Consider the following 18,814-nt stretch of genomic DNA (forward strand, 5'->3'; position numbering starts at 1 on the left):
ACAAAAAATGTATTTTAATCAATTTTCGATCGCAAAATGGAACCTAAAAATGATAACATTCAATGATTTATTTTTATTTTTTATTAACAATAAATTTATTTATTTATTTATTTATTGGATGATTTGTATAGCGCCGCTTTTGTGAGATATCACCTCAGGGGCGCTTTAAAAGACCTGAGACAACTTTTTATCGGTAGCGCTTATTGAAATAAGTCATTTTTTTTTTCGCCATACAGTTGCGGCCCAGGCTAATATACACGGTGTCCGGAAACTCGTAGTACAAGCGGGAAACTGGAGAATCTACACCACATGGGGAACCCAAAAAAACATAAAGTTTTTTGATTTGAGCATTTTCAAAAAAAAAAACCAAAAAAATATATTTTTCGGCTATTTTAGGGTTAAAGTTTTTTCTGGTGTTTAGGGTTTTCTGGTGTAACAGATGTTTTAACCCTGCAGAGCAGAAATATTTTATGATTACACCGGGTTAAATGAAGGGTGATTTCAAAATAATGCTTCAAATCCGAGTTTCTTCATTTGCTTTACTTTCAAATAGTTTTAATTAGTTGGGTACTTTGATCTTCAGTAATAATTTATAAGAATTTGATTAAAAAAAAAAAAAATAAATAAAAAAAAATCAACTTCAAACTCGATTTACTCGATAACGAAAGCTCAAATAAAAAAAATATATACTACAAAATCGACTCCAAATGTGATGTAGATTCACCAGTTTCCCGCTTGTACTGCGAGTTTCCGGACACCCTGTATATATGTTATGTAATATTCACGAAAAAAATATTGTTCTTCTTCTTGATAACCTCCTGGGTCCCGTTTATTTTTAGCTCAAGAGTCTTGACGAATCTCACTCTTGCAAAGTTGGGTTTACTTGAGGTCATCAGTTATTTAAGTTTTTTTTTTGTTTATTTATTTTTTCGCAGTATTCTTACACCACTTTATTCTAGGAGGAAATCAACCAATTTGGAACACAACCATGCTTTCTTCGGGGCTTTAAATGTATTATAATATACTCGCAAATAATATTATAATATACGACTAGCAAACTTTCGTTTACTCCGAAGAAGGCTCAGTTGTGTCTGGTAGCTTCAACCTAAAACAAAATGTTGTGCCCAAAGATTTTTTCTGCCGTATATATTTTATAGCCGTTACACGTTACATCAGAAATAGGTTTTTTTAAAGTCGTATGCGTCTGCCTGTCTACCTACCTACCTCTACTAAAAATATTATAATACATATTCACCAATGCATAATATATTTCAAAACCAAATTTAAAAACGAAAATTAGATTTGAAATAATAGACATGAGAAATGCATTAAAAACCTACTTCTAAACACTGCACACTGCAGAGCACCTCAAGGTAGTAATAATTTTACTGGACTGGAAATGTAGCCAGTCACACAGTAGGGGTTAAAACGCAATGTAAAAAAAGTGTTTCTACTAAAATGTTATAATTAGCGTCCTCCACGATTGCAATGATTATAAATTGTGTCACATGTAACATTAACAGATATTACCGGCGCAATAACGATATAAAGAATAATATTTAGACAGATTATTATTACAATATTCTTACCGAAGTGATTTACCCAGCGGCAATTGGATCCGGGGAACTTGCAGCGAGGCACGTCTATTAGTAAATCTGCTTCATAATTCCCACCCGGGAGGTTTCTGTAGTAACACGTCAAACTTGTAGACTCCAGGTTGTGACGGTCTTCTATTATTAATGCCTGTAAAATAAAATATAGTATGAAATAATACATACAATAATTGATGTGGATTGGTAGCTTAACCTTTAACAGAGGACATCGGTCTCAAATACCGCTATGGTTTTTTGAAGTGCTGCTAACTCCCATTTCAAGGTATTCTCAAATTAGTCCCTGCTGAGCTGTTGTGTGAAACAGACCACATCTGGGAGCCTCCATTCTTTAGTTATGGTTATTTACAAAACACAATTTAGTCCCTGCTGAGTTGGTGTGCGAAACAGACCACATCTGGGAGCCTCCATTCTTTAGTTATGGCTATTTACAAAACACAATTTTTTCGGACCAGTCTCACAGACTATTGGTTCCCTATAACGTAGATTTATTTTTAGTTGAAAGTTTTAGTGAAGTTGACAATGTCTTTTTAATGAACTTAATTTTTTATTATTATTTGATATTGTAAATCACTTAACCTTTTTTTAAATACAGTCGAATCTGCTTAATTGAGACACATCGGGCGTTTAAGAAAGTAAAACAATTTTATTTAATTTTTTTATACATAGTTATACACATTACATTTATTTGAATATGTTTTTATTATTATTAGTTAATGAGCAGGCAGCATTCTGCTGATGTTCTCATATCTCATTTCACAATAATTTAACAGTAATTGAGTTTTTTAAATTCAAAATAAGTGAATCTTTTCTTCTCTCCAAATAGTTTTTCACTATAGCACACACACCAATTCTGCTATATATGTCATATGTAAGGTCACAACTCGAGTTTACCTCAGTCATTTGGAATCCTCAACATCAAACATACATTGATCGTATTGAAAATATCCAATCGAAATTTATTAAACACCTATCGTATCGCTTTAGCAATCATCGTTTTGACCCTTCCGCTTTATATAAACGTAGAAAAATTTCTGATGCCCTATTATTATACAAAATCTATGCTATCTGCTATATAAAAAATCGTAAACAGTCTTGTTGATTCATCATATCTGCTAGAAAAGATTGCATTTCATTTCCCTGAACACAACACCAAATCGAACGACTTATTTAGAACACCACACTGTAAAGCCAAATATGCGAAAAACTCTTTAATAGGACGTATCTGTAAAACTCACAATGCCTCTAGAGATGTAGACATTTTCAAGTGTAACTTGAAAACAGTGTAACTTGAAACCATATAAAATGCAACTTACTAAACTGATAACTTAATTTTTTATTTTGTGAAATAATCCTATCATTTTTGTTTATTTTATTGTTTTTATTATAATCATGCGAAAACTGTATTACTACTAACTGTCTTTAATTGTTTTTATAACATTTTGTAATTCCTTAAAATGTTTATTCTTTATATTTCTTCCTTCATTTATAAATATATTGTATAGGTGCAAATATATTTTTTTATTTTTTTTTTTTTATTAAATATCAAAATAATATACAAAAATCAAAAAGTCCCAATAAACTACTTTAAAGTAGTTTGTCATTGGGTGCTTTTAACTTAAACAGATTATATCAAATGTATACATTCATATCATGAGAGGTGTAATACAATAAAAATAAAAACAAAAAACAATTAAAGCGTATACAGTTAGAAATAGTTTGTATTAGAGTCTAGTACAAACTATTTCTTTCAGCTAGCCAATTTTTCAACAAAAAAATTCTTTTTATATTTGTACATTTTTTGATTTCTGCAGGTAACATATTTAAACAATTTGGTATCATGTAGTCTAGCGTTCTTTTTCCATATTTGTTTACATGCTTTGGTACGATTAGTCCTTCATTTAATGTAAATCGAGTATTGTAAGTGTGTTCCAGTCTATTTATGTACATAGGGCTATTTATGTGCTGAAAAATTATTTTATACCACATAATTGCTCTTACCGAGAGGATTTTCAGATTTTGATAAAGGTGTGGAACATTATGCCTTTGTTCATATAAACTTTTATGAGCTAATAATTTAACAAGAGAATTTTGAACTGCTTGAACATGATTTATATTTGTTTTAGAGGAAAATCCCCAAGCTGTAATTCCATACCTTATGATAGATTCAGCTAGTGATAAATAAATTATTCGAAGTGTGCATATTGGAACATAAAATTTTAATTTATATAATCTACTAATAATAGATCTCAGTCGTTCACAGACTTTATTTATCTGTAAATCCCATTTGAAAAAACAATCAATAATAACACCTAAATAAACATATTTTTTAACCAGTTCAATATTTTCACGTGTACACAACGCAGGGATACCAACATGTAGGCAATCTGAATTGTGTGTTTTAATTTCGGGTATAATAGTATTTACCTTGGCATTGGGTGATCTAATGTGTATCAATTTAGTTTTTTTTGCATTTATGATTAGGCCAGAGTCGTGAGACCATTTTAAAAGTTCAATGTAATCTTTTTGTAAAAGTTCAATACATAATTGCAAATCACTGCAAGAAAACACCAATGCAGTATCATCCGCGTACACAAAGTGTTTTACATGTTTAAAAATAAATTTAATAAAAGATACATAAACTATATATAAAATAGGACCTAATATGGAACCTTGAGGAACACCTGCTAAGATTTTTCTTTTTTTACTTAATGTGTTCAAAAGCTTTATTTGCATGCACCTGTTGTTCAAATAATTTTCAAATAGTTTTAGAAGTTTCCCTCTTATTCCTATGATTTCTAGTATTTTCAACAATTTTTTATGGTTAATAGTGTCAAATGCCTTGGAATAATCTATAAATAAGACTAATACATGATGTTTATTATTTAAATTATTATTTATCAAGCTGGCAAACTTTTGAAGTAGCACTTCAGTGCCCTTTTTTTTTTGGAATCCATATTGGTTAGTATCAATAATAGAAAAATCTTGAATCAACGACTAGAATTAATGGAGCATTATTGGACTAATATTGTAAATAATTGCTGTTTATGCTAAATATATAAATGACTGTTTGTTTCCTAAATTCTACTACTCTATTTAGATTAGAATTGATGACATGCTGTGGAAGTTTGTTCCCTGCATCTACTACTCTATTTACAAGTAATTGTTTCCTAGGATTGGATGCAAAAGGTGTTTTACTAATTTTTTTTGAGTGTCCACGGATATTTATATTTTGTTGGTGAAAAAGATTTCTTGGATTTAAAACTTTATTTAATTAAAAATAAGAATTAAGAATAAGATTTTAAACTTTATTAAATTTAAAAAATATATTACTTACAGAAAAATATTTATGTACTAACTATATCTACATTCACATTCACAAAATTCACAAATTCATTCACAAAAAAATAAAATAATGAAAGATAGGTACAACTAAATAAACAAAAAAACATGAACATACAATAAAATATTATAATAACTGTAACCTAAAATTGACTTCTTACACGCGCAACAGTGTACTGCGAACTAAACTTAATGTAGACGAATGTCAGCGGATGACGAACAGCCGGCGTGGATGAAGTACCTAATTTACTGCCGAATGAACTCTGAACTCACCCGTGCCGCATACCACAAACCCCCCTTCTTAACTAAAATTCGTTAAATGTGACACGTTTTGCATAGACTTCAGATGGAAATTTGTCACAATTAAACGAAATGGTGTACCAGATAACCAAAGTAAACTAGTTTCTGTTCCTTGGGTTTTAGCACAAATAACTGACTGGCCTATTATACTACTACTATTATTATAAATAATAGTAGTAGTATACTACTACTAGTTGGTATATCGATTTATCAGAATAGTAGTAGTATACTACTACTATTCTGATACTACCAACTAAGCGGAATCTTTATTTTTTATTTTTTTATAAATTATTTTTTATTTTTAATAATATGTTTACATGGTACATAATTCATTTTACATCTTGGGTCTTTTTACTACTCTTCCATTGAAAGCATTTGCTTGTGTATGAAAGGGGAGTGTACATAAATGTTGTTGTTAGTTAGTACTTAAAATAATTCATTGTACATAAATGTATGTTTGCTGTAGTAATTTTTTTTGATAGTAGTGAAGGATAATATATTAATATATTAAATTTAAAAAAAGAAAGGAAGTTATGGAAAACAAAGGATATGTATGAGATTAATTAAGTGAGAGCAGTTTTTTTTTTTTTTTTCAGAATATTTTTAAAGTGTCTCTTGACAAAGAGCAGTATTCGGGTTTTATCATTAATGCTTCTGATTTCTTCTGGTAGACGATTGAAAAAAGTTCTTCCCTGGTAAGTATAATGATGTTGTGTTTAATGTTTTTAATATATATGTCTTTAAATGTAGGTACTTGAAATTCTTCAAACAGGCGTTCTGTTGGGTAGTCAAAGGATTTTTTTAATATAATTTTAATAATTGTTCTTTGTATAATTTCAATTGGAAGAAGGTTACATTTATACGCAGATCCCCAACTAATAATAGCGTGTTGTAAAGTGGATTGAACTAAGGCATAGTAAATTAAATATAAATTTTTTATCGACAGAAAGTTTCTAATTCTTAAAAATATATATATTAATTTTCTAATTTTGTTTACTACTTGACATATTTGTTCCTTCCATTTCAGATTTTTATCAATAATTACTCCTAGATATTTCATTTTATTTGTTGTTTTTAGTATTGTACAGTTTGATTTGCAATAGTTTTGGCTGTGAATTTTAGTATTATTATGTATGACAATGTTAAAATTTTTAGGAGTATCATTTGTATGGATTGCAAATGGAATTACAAATGTCTTTTCATTATCAAGTGACAGTAGATTAGTGCCGAAAAAATTCTTGAGCGTGTTGATGTCTTCTGTGGCCTTTAATTCTACTTTTTCCCAAGTCTTATCACTTATTGTTAATACTGTATCATCGGCGTATGACGTAATTTGACCATGTAAAGGTTGAAAAAAAAAATTGTTTACATATATAGTAAATAGAATTGGTCCAAGCACTGTACCTTGGGGGATTCCAAAGCTTGTAATCTCTTGATCACTATTAACACGATTGATTTTTTACTACTTGAGGACGATTTTTTAAGTAGTCGGTGATCCTTTTTTGTTGTATGTTTTTGGGGTGTTATGCCGTGTTGCGCTAACTCCTTCTTTAGCCGACGTTTCGGATCTACCGGATCTGCCCTGATGATGGACACTGCAACGATGTCCGAAACGTCGGCTAAAGAAGGAGTTAGCGCAACACGGCATAACACCCCAAAAACATACAACAAAAATGCTTTTGGCCGTGAAAATCTAAAAACTTACTAGTCGGTGATCCATTTAATCGCGTTGCCTTTTATGCCGATATTATTCAATTTTTTTAATAGCATCTCATGGGATATGCTATCGAATGCCTTTCAAAGGTCAATAAATATACCCGCACATTATTTACCTTTATCTAATGATTCGTAAATGTATAAAGTTACGTTAGCAATAGCATCTTGTGTGCTGAGTGATTTTATAAAGCCAAACTGGTTTTTGTGTAATATTTTATTATTATCTAGAAAATTTACCAATTGTTTTTTTTACTATTTTTTCAAAGATCTTTCCTATATTAGAAATTAGACATATTGGGCGATAATTCGTTGTTTGATGTGGATCTCCAGATTTGTAAATAGGTGAGATTATTGTGGTTTTGTAGTTCATTGGAAAAATTCCATTTGTTAAACTTAAGTTTATTAAATGAGTGATAGGTTTTATTAAGTGAGGTTTCATAGTTTTTAACATGTGTGTCGTAATAGAATCAAAACCGGGAGATGAACCTCCTTTCATATTTTCTATTATTTTCGAGATTTCACATTCTGTTGTTGTTTCAAACATTGAAAGTATATTACGTTTCTGTATATTTTAATTTTTATGGTTTTCTTGGTTTGAAGGCTTATGAATATTTTTCGCAAGATTTTTCCCAACATTTGCAAAGAAGGAATTAAATATGTTTGCACATTGTTTAGGCTGTATATTGGCATCTATAATTTTTTTATCATGTTCAATGTACTTAATGTTTTGTGTTTTTTTTTGTATTATCTATGGCGAAATTAACAGTTTTCCACATTTGTTTATGGTTATTTTCAGAAGATAATATTTTATTTTTAAAATACTCTTCTTTACTTTTTTTAATATAAGATGTTAATTTATTTTTATATTTTTTATAGAAAATATATGCTTTTTCATCTTGGGGATTTTTTAAAGTTATTTTGTAAAGTTTTTCTTTATTTCTGATAGATATAATAAGTCCTTTGGTAATCCAAGGCTTTAAACATCTTAATTTTGATTTTATGTGTGTTGTTATCTCAGTTGTCGAATTTTTAATGTGTTGTGACATAATATTTTCGAAGTTAGTCGAACAAATTTCAGTATCATCACTGTTTAAAACATTATTCCAATCCTCCTTTTTTAATTTTTCAGAGAGAATAGTCATATCTATTGTTGATTTTTTGGTTATTAAATTATGTTTTTTATGTTTAATATTATTATTATACAGAAGTAAGCATGAATGATGATCAGTTATGTTAGTTTTCCAAACAATTGATTTTATTTTGTGAAGATCTTTAATGTTTACATTTGTCCAAATGTGGTCTAAACAAGATGGAGTATGTTCTTTTATTTCCCTAGTATTTTTATTTATGCAAGATATAAAATTTTGTTCAGTCATAAAATTGATGTATTCATTTTTGTTATTATTTTCTATTTTTTCATTAATATTAACGTTAAAATCTCCCACGACGAAGCAAAGTTTATGTTTTAATTTTAATAATATGTATTTGAGGTCATTAATAAATGTAATAATACTCGAGCCATGCGTTCTATAGATAGCTATTAGATGGTATATTGATTTGCCGAGTTTGAAATGTACTTCGATGCAGTTTACTAAGTGTATTGGATGTTCTATTATGTTAACAATACTAAATTTATTGCTTGCAAATATTATTATTTTCGAATTTTTATTGATGTCTACTTTGGTAGAAATATAGTTGTACTCAGGTAAGTGATAAGACGGTGACTCAGCGTTCGTAAATGTTTCGGATAACACTATAAAGTCCGGTTTTATAATTAAATTATTTATTTTTAGAATTAATTCATCTAAATTTTTTTGAATGCTACGGATGTTTATATTATGATTTACACTCGGAGATGGGATGATCTTCTGAACAGTGCTTGCATGTTGGTTTATTCATTCTATTGTAGCATTTTTGTGCTGTGTGTCCAAATCTTTGACAGTGGAAACATTGGGTAAGAGGACTGCAGTCTTCTACATAGATTCTCATGAATCCTGGATGAATTTTTTTTATTATTAATAAGATGTAGTCTCATTTCGGGATTTGTTTGTAGTATTAAGTTTTTGCTGTTAGTTTTTTTGTTTGTAATGATGGCCTTAACTTGTAATATTTCTTTGTCTTGGTATTTTTCACATATCATTCTGATGTCGTTGTTTTGTTCAATGATGTCTTCTAAGAATTCTTTTTCGGTATAGTCTTTGTCAAGACCTTTGAATATTACGCATGGATCCGTTTTCAGAAGTACCTCCGCTATTATGGTTTTGTCGACTTCATTTATCTTATCTTTTAATTTTTTTGCGTCTTCTTTTTCTGGGCATGTTATTATAAGGTTTTTTTTTTGTTTTTTTAATTTCGCATACTCGAATTCACAACTGCGATATTTTAATCTTTTGTATTTTCTCTTTTATTTTTTCAGTGTCTTCTTCTTTTAAGCTTTTAATTATTATAGGAAATCGTTTTTCTTGCGTTTGTGATATTAAGTTTTTTACTGCAGAAGAGTACGAAAATGGGTATTTTTGTGCTTGGTTTTTTTCTTGAATATCACACTTTTCTTGTAATTTAGCTAATTCTATTGCCATGTGCGATATCATTTCCATGATGTTATTTATTTCTTTCATCATTTTTGATTTGGTTTCTTTGGTAAGTTTATTTTCTTCTATGATTGTATGTAAGTCACTTATGTTTTGTTTCGCCTTTGTTATGAAGGCATGCGGATCAACCGCTTCCTCCATTTTTCCAGGTTAAAAAAATATATTTTCCGTAAATTTATGTATTTATATAATATGTCTTGGATTGAAGGTGTTATTTTATTTATTCACCGCTTACGGCGCTCACTCGCGTCCAACACCGTTGGAGGTTTGGGCGACACTGTTTCTAGTATTTTTTTTTTATCACATCTATTTCTAGTATTTTTTTTTTATAGAGCGGAGACGGTTTACATATAGTTCCCGTGAGCACTTAGGCCATGGCCTATTGTGGTATTTTTTTCCATTGCCATTTTGCCATTCCTTTAACAGTCACCCGGTCCTTTTTATAAAGTACACCAGGGTTGTTATTGGATATGTGGCTATGTCTTCTGGTTCCACAATGTGTATTCCCAGGTCTCAATTCTCCTCTCCAATCCCCCTTGGTTCCCTGAAGGCCCCAAAAGGGAAGAGAGCCTCATCTCTCCTCTACACTCCTCCTTGGTTCCCTAAAGGCCCCACGATGGAAGAGGACTTGGTCTCTCCTCTCCACTCCTCCTTGGTTCCCTAAAGGCCCCGCGACGGAGGAGTCTACTCCTCCTTGGTTTCCTGAAGGCCCCATGGCAGAAGTGTCCACTCCCCCTCGGTTCCTTGAAGGCCCCACGAGGGAAAAGGGAGTTTTCAAATGATCCAATATTCGTCCCACGGGTATCTAGGGAAATAGAAGGTCTACTCCAGCAGAGCCCCGAGTGCTGGAGTAAGGTCTAAATACTCCGAGATGTGACCCTGTTTCTCGGAGGCACCGTTTGTGACACTGTTCCCCAGGTCATTCAGCCTGAGCACGGTAGCTCACACCTTAGCTTGGGATGGCTATTGCAGGTCGTGTTTCCATTCCCTGAGTGATGGGTTCGCCACACTCCCTACGCTAAATCCATCGCATTGATTAAATACAATTTTTAAAGATCTTTCTAGGGCAAAAGAAAATTAATTCACATTGTCCGGAAACTGATAGTACAAGCGGGAAACAATAAATAAATGTATTATAATACCTTTCTACGAAAATAAACTTTTCAGATGTTGTGCGCAAAATATATATTTCATTTTCAACTTAAAATCCGTTTCCAAAATTTCCATTCCCCAGTATCCATCATACGAAAAAATGGTCAAAATTTTACATTTTACAAGCTGAGTTTTGGGTTACTCTATTTAATCCTTCGAGAGAACCTCTGTTAGCGGGGGTTTTTTTATTACAAAATTATTATCTATCAACGCTTCACACGGCTGAACAAATCAATGCATTTTATTGTGTTTTTTATAAAGTTGATGTTAATCATATATTTTCGTTTTGAAGGATTTTCTAACCATTTCATAGGCTTTTTTCAAAGGAACATCGAACTAATCAATCAACATTCCAACACAATGACATATTGTAGTGCAGACATATACAAGTAATATATGAAATCATAAATATGTTATATTTGATGATAAGTATGTGTGTTAGGAAGGTAAATACAGTAGAAAAAGGTTTGTGATGAACAACATAATGTGAGTATCATACACAAAAAATGAGTATTTCTAATAATTAAGATCAAATTATTGGAAATCTGGTTAAAAACAAGATGGCATTTTAGCTTAGTATCCCGAACTTTGTATAAATTACTATACAAGTCTGAAAGTACTGAAAGCAGTGACCGCTCTCAATACAAATGGTGAGCTTGTCAGTCAACCGATGTAGCACTGACGCGCTCAACTCGTGGTCCCCGTACGCAACGCGTCACGACTCATGCGCCGCTGACTGTCAGCATTGCACTACAACTCTTCAATCATTCACCTATGTATTGGCGTATGAAACCGAAGTAAACGACAGATCGCACTATTTCTAGTTGATGTTGATTAAACAATTTCCCACTTGCACTTCAATTTCTGGACACCTTGTATAAATGGAACTGAAATAAAATGTGTTTATAAAGCTGGTTTTTACTTCAAAATTTTCAAAATACCGGTCTCCAGAACCAATGTTCTCTATCATGTTCCCTGTTGAGGAATAGAATATCCATGAACGGTGAAGATAATTAAATAATTAGCCAAGTACCAATCCATTTGTTCTCCACAGCCACATGATTCTAAATTCCTTTATCAACCAGCCTACCAATGATAATAAATTTTTCTCCACAGCCACATGATTCTAAATTCCTTTATCAACCAGCCTACCAATGATAATAAATTTTTCTCCACAGCCACATGATTCTAAATTCCTTTATCAACCAGCCTACCAATGATAATAAATTTTTCTCCACAGCCACATGATTCTAAATTCCTTTATCAACCAGCCTACCAATGATAATAAATTTTTCTCTACAGCCACATGATTCTAAATTCCTTTATCAACCAGCCTACTAATGATAATAAATTTGGCTACAGTCTGCTATATAGCATCCATGAATATGCAAATACACCAAATAAATGACATTTAGGTAGTGTTCTGTGAAACACCACCCTTAGACTGCACCCTAAGACAACATTTTAGTTACCAGTATTTAACCAGGCCTCTGGCATATTGTGTCAGAGGGTCAGATTATTTCCACTTTGCAATAAAATCCAATTAACCGCTTCATGCTTTTAAACGTGTCATGCTCGCGCGCTAAATGCGTTCCAATTTCTGCTAGGCCGAGTAACGCTCGCCGGTTTCGACTTGCAGCGTTCTATTTTTAGCTAACACAAGTAACGCTTGTGAAAGTTAGCAATGTATTTTACTCAGTTTGAATTTGCCTGCACTTGAGATCGGTCGTGTTTTTGAGCTGCTTATTCGTTCTTATTTATATTTTAATTGAAAAATGTATAAACTTTGAATAAAACATTTAAAAAAATCTTTTTATTTTTTTTAAATACTTTTTATTAAAAAAAAATAGCACTAACCCTTTAAATGCCGGAAGGTATTTTGCTTGGATGAACCGACAGGCCGCGAATTTTTTAGCAAACAAAAATTATAAAATAATCCTTGTCTGAAATATATTAAAAATATTAATTGAAGACTTGCCAAATAGTATACTGTATGTCGTTTGTGTCTCCATTCACCAAGAAAAACACCACAAAATTTTCACAAAATGTCCAGGGTTGTCACAAATTTTTAATTTTACTCAAATAAAAAATATTTTAAATACACAGAAAATTAATAATTATTTTAATCAAAGTTATATACTTTTCACATCACGAAAAAATTAATAGGCTTCTGCCGTGTGGTACTCCTCAAAAGAAGGTTCACTGTTTACACCGATACCTTCATTCTTTTCTTTTTTTCTTGGTTAAACACACCACACATCTCGCCATTGGTGTAGCTCTTTTCTCAGTTGGTGGGATTTTTTTCATGAAATGCCTTTCTGTGAGTCATGATGGCAATGTTCAATTATGTTCACTGATAAGGTGCCGAATCACCTCCAACTGAAACTGTGCTAGTGAAATCTGCTTCTCTATTTCCAACATTTTCTATGTTTGCTCCTGATCTCGAACCGATGAACGAATTTATTTTGGGAACAAAATCACCAGTTTCCCATTCAAAAACTGGTAGAGATTCGTCAATGATGGAAGGGACATCATATTCTTCCTCACTAATTTCGAAATCAAGATCACTGTCATCCGATTCAGCAGTACGGCCAGCTTCAACCATGAAATCTTCAAGCAGTTGATCACCAGGCATACTTTGTCCATCTTCCATCGTTGACCGTAAAAAATCACACTTTACATACACTTGAGTACACTTTGTAGAATACTTCTCGCAAAAAACGTTTGTAATCTCCAAAATCGTAAAAAAACAGAGACCACACTTTGTACACTAAAAACATATACTTCCTTGCACAAGTAAAAATAATTATTACAGCACAAAAACGAAATAATCAACAATAAAAATCAATATTCCAACGGAGAAATATACGCCAAGCAATCACGAAATACGAAATACGGTCGCCCCGTGTGCAGGGAGTCCCTCTAAGTAGCAACCCTGCATTAGTGACACATATTGAACGTCAAAAGAAGCTTCATTTAGATCACTCTAAAGTCGATATAATCTGTGAACTGTTATATTATAATTATTTCTTCATCATCCCAATAGATTTCACCGTGGGTTCCATATTTTAGATTTTTCAAATTACTTGAGTTTGACAAGCAAAATCGTCATATAGAACAGCGTGTTAATGCGCTCATTTTGTATGGCCGGCCTTGTGAGCATGGCTACCTAGAGCATGTAAATGCGCTTAAGGCACATAACCGGTTAAGTGGTTAATTGGAATATTTCTGAATGTATCCGAAAACTCAAAACTGTTTTTGAAGGTAACAATTATTTTACAAGCAATAATTATTAGCCTGAAACACTCATCCACATTGAAAAATCTCCTGATAAAAGATACATGACGCCAACGGGACTTGAACCCGTGTCCTTTCGATTTCCGGTCGACAGCTCTGACCACTGAGCTATGGCGGCTTATCTCTTATCCGCGAAATAATTCAATATATACTAGTGTTTCATTCAACAATTACTGCTTGTTACATTTTTTTCCGTTGGCGTCATGTATCTTTTATCAGGAGATTTTTCAATGTGGATGAGTGTTTCAGGCTAATAATTATTGATTGTAAAATAATTGTTACCCTTTGTGTTATGCATAAAAAATCTTGTCTTAAACATTAGTTACCAAAAAAATAATAGTTTTTGAAGGTGATGAAATAAGCTCTAAAATTTTATTATTAGAAATAAACAAATAATTTTTTAAATATAACATAAAAAGTTTTAAAAATGGCTCACTTTACTTTTACTAAAATTACTAATAACGAAAAAAAATAAAAACTCAAATATTTTATAATAAAAATGTATTATAAACGATATTCCCACCTCTCTGTTTTGTCGGTTTGTGTAAAAATAATTTTTATTAAATTCACAAAATTGAGGTAACTTCGAGATTTTAATATAAAGTGTATTTTTTTTTTTTTTTTTTTTGTGTTTAATTCGTAGAACTCCATTTAATTTTTTTTTTTAATTTTATTAAAATCAAATTTAATAATATAATTATTAAGTTCTGCAAGTATTATTTGGTTTTTGTTATTAAATTATATTTGTTGTTAAAAAAAAATAATAAAAATAAAAATAAAGTATGAAGTTTTCTCTTTCTAAGACCAACGCCCCTGAGGTGATATCTCACAAAAGCGGCGCTATACAAACTGCCCAATAAATAAAAAAATTTGGAACATATTTCTCACCACAACAGTAAGGGAGACAATGATTTCTATTAGACCTATTTGAGTTGTTCTCAAAAGTGAACAAATTAGCCTTAGGGGACAAAAGTCAATAACATCATTTTTTTACAGAATAGTATGCAACAGAACTTAAAGCACTTACCGAGGTATCAGCATTGTTCAAGGAATGATTTATCACATAGGTGAAAATCTCAGGAAAAGGTTTGTTGAATTTCCAGTTTATTATATACGGCCTAAAAAGACAAAAAAAAGTTGAATGTACAATAAGGCAATAAAATGATCAGATTAACCCTTTTCTTATGGTGGTAAAAAATCCCTCTTGCTCCGGTGCCGTGTACTCCAAACAAAGGGCACACATTTAGAATTTGGTCAATTTGAAGTTGGAAAAAAATGAGTAGTTTACATTTATTACCTATGTAATAATATGGATATAAGTAAAATATTAAGTAATATGTAGTACTGTAAATGAGGATAAATAAAATACCCATTACAGCCGGCTACTACTGACAACCGCCCAATGTAGCATGGTGAACGAAACCCCGTCTACCTCTCGATCACTGTAGCACCACTCGGCAAGTTATCAATGCACGAAGATATACGTCATTAACCCTACAGGCTAATTTGTTCGCTTTTGGGAACAACACATATGGTCTCATAGAAATCCTTGTTTCTCCCTTACTGTCATGGTTAGAAATATGATCTAAACTGTGTTAGTACGAGAAAACACCACGCTTTATATTCAAATCTAGATGCTAACCACAGAAGAATGAAGAAATGTTCGCCTATATGAAACCAAAATTCCAAAGGCAAATTGAGAATTTTAACCTTGTGAATTTTTTTTAAGAAATAAAAAAAAAAAAATGTTGTGACCATAATAATAATGACTAGCAGTTAAAAACCCGCTCGGCGGGTTTTTTGCTGCTAGGCCCTGCGGGCGGCACTTGGTTGGGCGTCGCCCAGTTTAAGTGATATTAACAACAGTTAACCTATAATAACCCAACCTAACCTAGCCTAACATATCATTTTATTATACACATAATTACATGTACAATTTATTATACATATAAGTACATATCAGATTAGAGATTTGTTGGCTAATTTTACAATCAACGAAGCGTTTCTAGCTTCCGATTGTGTTTCATGTTTTTATTGGTCTGTCAAAATGGTGCGAAATTATTATTTACGTTAATAATATTTTGTGTTAAAAAAAACGATATTTATTAAAATAAGTGTATTAAGGCAAGTTTTTAAAAATATTTTTGAATGTAAAAAAAACCCAACTTAACCTTTCATAACCCATCCAAACTTAACCCAACCACACCTACCCTAACCTAACCTATCATAATCTTACCTATAACAACCCATCCTAACCTATAATAACCTAACCCAACCTAACCTTTAATAAACCAACCTAACCTAACCTATAATAACCCAACCTAACCTATAATAACCCAACCTAACCTATCATAACCCAACCTAACCTAACCTATCCTATCCTAACCTATTCTAACCTAACCTATCATAACCTAACCTATCCTAACCTAATCTATAATAACCTACCCTAAACTAACCTAAAATAAACGCTTCATTTAAACACATTGAAAATCGTGGCCAGATCCTGAATAATAAAGTGGGTAAAGGTAAATTAATATATATTATATATATATATATACATGGTGTCCGAAAACTCGTAGTACAAGCCGGAAACTGGAGAATGTATACCACACGGGGAACCCAAATAAACATAAAGTTTTTTGATTTGAGCATTTTTATAAAAAAAAAAAAAAAACCAAAAAAATATATTTTTCGGCTATTTCAGGGTTCAAATTTTTTCGTCATTATTTGTTTTACTTTTAAATTTTTAAATAGTTTTAATTAGTTGGGTACTTTGATCTTCAGTAATAATTTATAAGAATTTGATCAAAAAAAAAATCAACTTCTGACTCGATTTACTCGAAAACGAAAGCTTAAATCAAAAAAAATTATACTACAAAATCGACTCCAAATGTGATGTAGATTCACCAGTTTCCCGCTTGTACTACGAGTTTCCGGACACCATGTATATATACAAAATTATTGTTTTATTATACATATAAGTACATGTCTGATTAGAGATTTGTTGGCTAATTTTACAATCAATGAAGCGTTTCTAGCTTCCGGTTTTGTTTCATGTTTTTTTATTGGTTGGCAGTTTCTTCACTTCCTACAAACAAACGCTTATTAAATGCAAACTTCATATACGTGTTCTGTAAAATGGCGCGAAATTATTATTTACGTAAATAATATTAAATATCAATAGTTTTAAAAATCGTAAATGCAAAGAGTTGTTGTTTATTGTCATTAAGTTGAATCAAATGTTTGTTTTCTTTTAAAATGCGATTTAAAATGGTAATTTGGTAGTTAGAATAGATGAAATTGTACGTATTTTTTATGAATTATTTCAAATGAAATTATTCGCTATTATGCTGCCAGAGGTGCGCTCTGTCGGCCAATAGGGAAACTACTCCTGCGGCCGGTAAAGCAGGGATTGACTTTGTCAAGGAAACCTAGAATGCGTGATATTTTCCTATACGGAATTTCCCCGAAACACACTATTTGAATTCGACCAATCAGAGGGCCTAAACCGTCCAGACGATGGCATATAATAATCAGATTGGATTATTTGTTTAGCGCCGTTTTCGTGAGAAAATCACCTTAAGGGCGCTTAACAACTTAGCTTATGCATTCAATCTATTCTTATTACTTAGATTTATGATGTGTATAATACAGTGTAATAAATTGTGTGTTTTTTCGTTCAGTAATTTTAGTACAGTGTTCAGACGAAAAAACTTAAAGTGAGCCATTTTTATAACAGTTAAAAAAATGATATATTTACTTCTAAGAAAATAAAATAAGAAAATTTGAAAGCGTATTTCATCACCATAGTTTTTGGATACGTTAATAAAAAAACGAAATTTTTTGTAAATCATACAAGTTAAGAGGCTGCTTTGAATGAGTGGCCCGGCCTTGTGATCTAGGAGGTTTTGGTTAAACCATTGACTAAATACAACTACATCAATGGGTTAAACGCATTTAGTAGCTTTGATAAATTTCACCGTGACTCGCTTTAACACCTCATTTTATAACGACATAATTTATCATTTTTGTGGTAATCTAATATCACGAAAATTCTGCGGTATATGCTGCCTACACACTATAAATAATACGGGAAATGACTTCCATTTGCTTGCAAACATGCAGGACCCCAAAAATTATTCCATATCAGATTATACTATTTTTAAGTTTCTCAAATTGTTATCGGCAGGAAATCACCACCTCAACCCAGGCGGGGAGAATCTATCAGTCATTCCAGCTTGCATGAATATTTGTGACTTGTAACAGATCTATATTTTTTTTTTCATGTGCACCTTTTATTGTTGTACAGATTAATTTAGCTATGTTCTGTAAATCACCCAATAGGGATAATAATGATTTGCTAATTACAAACAAACTTTACACTAAGCCATTCATTTTCATTTTTATAATAATAACAACAAACTTACTACACATTACTCTGTAACTACTTTCATAGTACCTACTTACTTCTTTTGAACTCTTGTTATTATACACACATTTTGAACGTTCACAACTTTCTATCATAAAGAAACCACGTACTTGTATTGTACATGCTTATATCTTCCATTCTCAGTTTATTACGTTACATACTATACAGGTGTTAGTACATGACGAATTTAGCGCACTTTACCCCTTTTATTTCCTGCTGGGCGGGTGATTCTACATGATTTTAGAATTAAAAAAGATATAAAAAATTTCGAAATTCCCATAGACATATGAATATTAGTAGACCTGCCCTAAGTGATTAAAAGCGTATTATCCCCACTCCCCATACCGGTTCCATTGGAGCCGGCTGTGCTCGCGTAT

The 18,814-nt window shown here is 31.6% G+C and overlaps 1 protein-coding gene across 1 annotated transcript in view; it reads right to left on the bottom strand.

Annotated features, from left to right (window-relative positions):
- Window positions 1-18,814, bottom strand: part of LOC149421307 (uncharacterized) — a 52,530-nt gene that overhangs the window by 11,962 nt on the left and 21,754 nt on the right. Inside the window, exons 3-4 of the mRNA XM_089635940.1 lie at window positions 15,036-15,126; window positions 1,590-1,743 (exon numbers count right to left, since the gene is read on the bottom strand). Coding sequence (XP_089492066.1) covers window positions 1,590-1,743; window positions 15,036-15,126 — 245 coding nt within the window. The remainder of the gene's footprint in view (window positions 1-1,589; window positions 1,744-15,035; window positions 15,127-18,814) is intronic.

Source organism: Hesperophylax consimilis, chromosome 9 (assembly GCF_061612785.1).
Source record: "Hesperophylax consimilis isolate HC1 chromosome 9, BYU_Hcon_1.0, whole genome shotgun sequence".
Taxonomy (NCBI): Eukaryota; Metazoa; Arthropoda; class Insecta; order Trichoptera; family Limnephilidae; genus Hesperophylax; species Hesperophylax consimilis.